This window comes from Aegilops tauschii, chromosome 3 (assembly GCF_002575655.3).
Source record: "Aegilops tauschii subsp. strangulata cultivar AL8/78 chromosome 3, Aet v6.0, whole genome shotgun sequence".
Taxonomy (NCBI): Eukaryota; Viridiplantae; Streptophyta; class Magnoliopsida; order Poales; family Poaceae; genus Aegilops; species Aegilops tauschii.
In genome coordinates, this window is record NC_053037.3 from 86862656 (window position 1) to 86869167 (window position 6512).

Genomic DNA, 6512 nt, shown 5'->3' on the forward strand with positions numbered 1-6512 from the left:
GCGAATAATCCAACTTAACTGGAGGTGGTTGGACCAAGGACGCATGGCGATCTCTTCTGTGCAGCTGAGCCGAACCCCTCTCCAGCGAATCAAATCGCCATGCAAATGGGCCCATGGCCTGCGCCTGGGGAAGAGAAAAGCGCCCACCCAAGTCCCATAGCATGCAGCAAGTGTCCGGGCATGCACAGGGGCAAATTAGTCCAAAACAGATGGTACAACCAGGTCGCAACAAGCCTCAGGCTCCCCTATAAATATCAGTACACAGTGTGGAGTGGGAGCTAGAAGGATCGAGCTAAGTAGCCAACAGGAGCCAATGGAAGGAGTGGCGAAGTCGATCATGGCGCCAATGGAGGTGGCTGGAGCAGGGGAAGAGGAGGCCATGGCGGTGGCGGTGGCGGCGGGGAGGAGGGGCTGCATCCGGTCGACGCGGGGCCCGTGGACGGTGCGGCGGCAGGCGCGGGGCGGCGCGGTGAAGACGTCGCTCCGGCACCCGACGCCGCGGGAGCGGGAGAACAACCGGCAGCGGGAGCGGCGCCGGCGGCAGGTGGCCACCAGGATCTACGCTGGCCTGCGCGCCAACGCCGGGTACGCGCTGCCCAAGCACGCCGACCAGAACGACGTGCTCCGGGCGCTCTGCGCCGAGGCGGGCTACCTCGTCGACGACGAAGGCAACGTCACGCGGTGCCACGAGGTATCGACAGGCTTCTTGCCCCGAAAACACCACGTTGGTTACACTCGCAGCGTTCCTCAACGAGTTTTGCTCTCCTCCTCCGCAGCGTTCTTCAGGCGCCGGCACCGGCGGTAGCTCCGACCATCCGCAGCCGTCCTCGCACAGCGGGGCGACGGAGGCAACAGCGGGGGACATCCACCAGCCGCTGCCGGAGGCGGAGCCGAAGCACAAGATATCACTCGAGCTCACCCTCTCCTTCACCTACATGTAGCCACCTTTAGATCGGACCATCACCCTCTCCTCCACCTACATGTCGTTGGAATATGCTCAGAGAGTAGCCATGGAAATGGAAGCGGCGGGGCCGAAGTGGGCTCCCAATTACCGCGCCTGGCTCTCTCTTTGTCCATTTTTTTTATTTCATTTATGCTCACAGAGAAAGAGAGGGCCTTGCCGATTTCCTCGCCGTCCACGGCGATTCCGGTCTCCTCCTCCTCTTTTTTAAGCTTGATTTCAGCTTCAGTGCCTTGTGGTTTCGGTTGGTTGTCCTCATCTTCTCCCTTTCCCCATGGGGATTCTTCTAGATCTGGTGGTTTCATTCGATTCCCTGGTGTTTGATGTAGGTGTATGTGTGGTCTTAGCGGTGGATTTTCCTGGTAATTATGTTGCAGCTGTAGTGGTCGGTGCGTGGATGTAGCGCTGGATTCAGTTCCCCTGTCGATTTACTAGCTGATGGCCTGGAGGCTGGAGCCCTTGACTTGTGATTTCTGATTCTGCTGGCTTTTTTCCTATACATGGTGTGCGTTTTTAGGTAGTAATTGCATCTAAGTTACAACAGCTTCATAACTGTACGTAGTTCCTCTGAAATTATAGAGCAGTGACACTACAGTGTTGCAATTTTTACTGTAACTCTGAGATTGCTAGTTTTATAATCACTGCAATTTCAGGTTAATTACAATACTTTTTTCAGTGTATTTACACTAAATCACAACTAGTATAATGCCCGTGCGTTGCCACGGGCCAATTTTTTTAATATTTAGAGATAGTAAAATTCAAATAAACGGTAATTCATCACGTGGATGTTGCATACGACTTATGCTTGTATTGCTATAAATATCGGTCCTTCTAATACATATTTTCTCGTCCCATGTATAAACACATTGGATGAGTTCAACGTGTATAAAAAGACGGTGACATAAAATTCTGCAATTAATGAAAATGCACTTCGTTGCCCCCTTCACCGTCTCCACTGGTCTGATGTCCATCATGACTTCTCCTCTGCTCTGATGTCCATAGTCGACGATGAAGGTCTTGTACTCTTGTATCCATGCTCTAGTTGCTGACCACACAAGCATAACGGTGAACTCCCATTTATGTTGCCCCCCTCGGCATTCTCTCTGGTGCTCTCCTGCCCCGCCATGCCTAGCGCCGCTTGCCCATTCACCAACATATCTAACAATTCCTCAAAAGTTCAAGGCTGACACAAAATTTTAAACATATGGTGATAACAAATTTAGCCCACAAATTGGAAGGAAGAAATGGTTTTTCCCCGATGACATGCTGTCCAACTCACCTAGCTTAAAAATGCGGAGAATAGGTCCAAGATGTCCTAGTGCAGTTTGCTGTTGAGAAATGAGATCCTTTCCTTAAACCATCCAAATGAGTCTCTATAAGGATTATTAGTGAAATGCTACTGAAACTGAAAGCATGAAGAAGAACCATTCACCAAACATCAAATAGGAAATAACCTGGCCTCAGAATAATACCTTGTCGTAGCTAGAATTTCACTGCCATAATGAACAGGAGAAGAACCATATACTGCAAGGTGCAGGCACACACAAATAGCAGAATGGCCAAATACAATATTGAACAGCGGGTGATGGTCACATGATTTCTAGGATATCAACATCACCTGGTCAAAGCAAGTTAGACAGTTAGATAGGAGAGCCAACCATCAGCTGCTAAGCTAAGAAGCTGGCCATGAAATTTATATGCATAGAAACAAGATGACCATGACCTGTGACATTTCCACCATTTATACTTCAAAACATACGCTAAAATAATGTCTAGATTATTCTAATACCTTGTCATTAATTATTTTTTTCTTACCGTCCTGAGGTAAATATCAGATTCGTTGCAGTGCTCAGTTAAAACAAATACATGCTCGGTGATGGATTGTGCAAACAAAATGCAGTATATGGAATCATCTGGACAAACAAATACTCCCTCCGTATGTAGTTCATATTGTAATCTCTAAAAAGGCTTATATTTAGAAACGGAGGGAGTATAACTTAAATGTGGTTCAACATAGTTGGTGATAAACTTAACTGAGAGTATTATCAAGTAAGACCTCAAAAATCTGATCCATGTACTGAGATATTAAAACACACCTATAGCTTAATGAATTATAAAATTCCTGTAATATGATGCTCACTTGGGCAACAAATACTTTAACTGAAAGGTGAAGCAGAAATATGAATTACTAACCATTACTGATTACCCATCTAGACTATTGAGAGATTCTGTACGTAGTGTTAGTATTATGCATGAGAATATCACAAAGATGGATGTGTGCTTTCCTGCTCTCCTAGACCATGAACTGAAGTGTTATAATTTGCTTCTTATTCCTTCCTTGGTCTTGCATGAAACCAAACATTACTCATAATCAGCTAAAAAAACATCACTCATAATCCTCTTTTACGCAACTAAAGTAAACATTCAAAGAAAAGTCTGAACAACTTCACACAAATTGAAGGACATGTTTAATGAAACAACTTCAGTCATTTTTTTTTTGAAATGAAAGGTAGATGAGGTTCTACCTTATATATTTCAAAACAGGCCTAGGCCTGGGACCAGGTGGTCGATTACATGAAGCTTACATTGAGCACCGTGGTGCCATGGCTATAAGCAGCCATTTGAAAGAGAGAAAAGTAGGGGTAAGGGGAGGGGGAATTCAAGAACACTACAAAAGCTACAAAAGCTAAAATTGGCTCAGGAGATACATCCAGCTCGTAATAGCATCCTTGTCAGTCTGCCTTTCGGCCCGGTGCTGCCATGCCTCAAGGAGTTGTGACATATATCGTCTGAGATAGAACGGAGGCCATCTCTTATCGTTGAAGAATCGATCATTTCTAGTGTGCCAAAGAGTAACTGCAGCCGCAGCGAAAAGAATGTGTACTCCGCTCGAGTTGATCCAAGCCCGCTGAGCTCTGCGCATAAAATGGACAAGGTCCGTAGAACTGGAGGCTAGGTCGTTCATATGGAGCGCGTCCCAGATAACAGAAGCCGGATAGCAACGCAGAACAATGTGGCTGGCAGACTCGCTGGCAGGGCAAATGTCGCAGTCCTGGTGTTCGGTAATCAAAGACCATTGTTTCCGTATCATGTTATCCCTTGTGTTCAGTCGCCCCCAGAAAGCTAACCACAGAAAAACGCGGTACCTCAGAGGAATGATCTTGTCCCAAATCCAGGAGCTAAACTCACAGCCCACACCTCTGAAAGTAAGCAGTTGATAAACCTGAGATGTGGTCATTGGCTTATGCTGTATAGCAGAAGTTCTGACATCCGAGCCGGAACCTGCAGTTGTCGAGGGCAGAAAAGAGTGCAGCATCTGCAGCTCCTGAGCGGCAGTGGCAGACAGGTTTGGGTGTAGTTGAATGCACCAGATATTGTTGCAGAATTGAGAAGCCACCGTGCAACTACCATCCTTAGCATACGAGAAGAGGGCAGGCAGCAAGAACCGAAGTCGCCCCGCCGGTAACCAGTGATCATGCCAGAAGGAGATAAGCTTGCCAGGACCCGTCGAACACTTAGAGGATGCCAACACTGTAGGAATGAAGGGTTTGAAGTTCTTCCAGATTGCCGTGTCACAGTTTGAGCTCTTGAGAGGGATAACATGCCTACAATACTGTTGAGCAAACCATTGAAAGCAGGGGACATCCGAGGACTGCAAAACTTTAGCTGCGAACTTGCTGAGCAAAGCTTGGTTATGAGCAGGAAGGTCCCTAATACCCAAACCGCCTGAAGATCTTGGGAGAGTGGCGAAATGCCAGGCAACGAGGCATTGGCCACCCTTGACTGTGTTCTTGCCTTGCCAGAAGAAACCCCTCAACAATTTTTCCAACTTACTAAGAGATTCCTTAGGCCAAAGGAAACATGTCATATAGTAACTTGGGATGCTAGCAAGAACTGAGTTAACAAGAGTCAAACAGCCACCAAAAGACAGAAAGGTGGTTAGCCAGCCTGATAACCTCTTGTCCACCCGATGAATGATAGGCAGAAGCAGGCCATGCTTAATCTTGTGCAAAAAGAGTGGTAGGCCTAGGTATGTGCACGGGAAGCTTGAGATAGGACAACCAAAAAGATCAGCAATTTCCTGTGTGCTGCTCGGGTCGATGCAAATAGGGATCATAGTGCTCTTGTGGTAGTTGATTTGCAGTCCTGTGAATGCTGAGAAGTCAGGCAAGATCTGTTTAACGATGGCCGCTTGCTGAGTGTTACCCTGGAACAAAAGTAGTGTATCATCGGCGTACTGTAGCACAAGGTACATTCGGTCGGAGCCGAGCGGGTGAATCAGACTGCCGTCTTCAAAACGCAAACAACCCAGTCTTTGCAGGACATCAGCGACCAAAATGAACAGGTACGGCGAGATGGAGTCGCCCTGACGAAAACCTCTTTTTGCAACGAAAGACTCCCCAAGCTCACCACTGAGCATGATTCTGGAGCTAGCCGTGGTCAGAAGCGATGAAATCCAGCTAATCCATTGCGAAGGGAAACCACGGGCTTGAAGAATGCTGAAGAGGCATGCCCAGCTGACAGTGTCGAACGCCTTTTGGAAATCCAACTTGAGGACCACCATTGGCAGTTTTCTCTTATGGGCTGTTTGAACCATGTCAGCCATAGCAAAGTTCTCAACTATGGAGCGGCCCTTAATGAAACCAGATTGTAAAGAGTGAACCAGGGAAGGGATCAGCACTTGTAATCTTTGGGCAAGGACCTTGCTATCCAACTTAGGGACAATGTGAACCATAGAAATTGGCCTGAAATCGCGCAGCTCCAGAGGTGTTTCCTTCTTGGGCAAGAGGGAAATGTGAGCTTGATTGATGCCAGAGAGATCCACCTGGTTGTGGTATAACTGTTCAAAAAAGAGCTGTAAATCCTCCTTGATCACACTGTGAAAAGCCTTGTAAAACTCATTCGTGAAACCATCCGGGCCGGGACTGCGGTTGTTGGGCGAGCGGTTGATAGCCTGAACAATCTCCTCCCAGGAAAACTCCCTAGCAAGGCAAGACAAATCTGCAGGTTCGTATATAGCAGTGATATCAATAGTAGGAAGAGAGGGTGATGGTTGACCCAACAGCTCAGAAAAATAAGTGGTGGCAAGCTGTAGCTTCTATTGATCATCGAAGTGTTCCGCTCCCCCTTGAACAAGGACACGGACCTTGTTGCGTTTGGCATGCCCGTTGGCAGCAGCATGAAAGAAACGGCAGTTCTCATCACCTGAGACACACCATCGTAGTTTAGCTTGCCTTCGCCATAAAGCAGACTGCAATTGTATTAACTGGTCGGCTTTGGCTACTGCAAACTTTCTCAAAACTGTCTCGAGTGAGGACAGAAGGCGTCGCTCCTCCACAGCATTGAGATAATCCACCACATCATTATTGTTTTTTATCAGCAATTCCAAGCCCACTCTATTCCCTTTCCAGTGTCTGAGGGCGGCACGGACCCTTCTCATTTTGAAGTTGAGTAGAGAGGCAACAGAGGGAATCTGCCTAGTACCACGTCTCCAACTATTAACAATGACCGTCCTGGTCTCCTCCATTTCAAGCCAATGGTTCTCTATTCG

At 47.4% G+C, this 6512-nt stretch overlaps 1 protein-coding gene across 1 annotated transcript; it reads left to right on the forward strand.

The window, feature by feature from the left end:
* The first annotated feature begins 346 nt into the window (after positions 1-346).
* Positions 347-941, forward strand: LOC120975589 (protein BZR1 homolog 1-like). Its single transcript, XM_040402226.1, has 2 exons — positions 347-691; positions 777-941. Exons 1-2 carry the CDS (start codon positions 347-349, stop codon positions 939-941), a joined length of 510 nt encoding a protein of 169 aa, XP_040258160.1.
* The last annotated feature ends 5571 nt before the right edge of the window (positions 942-6512 follow it).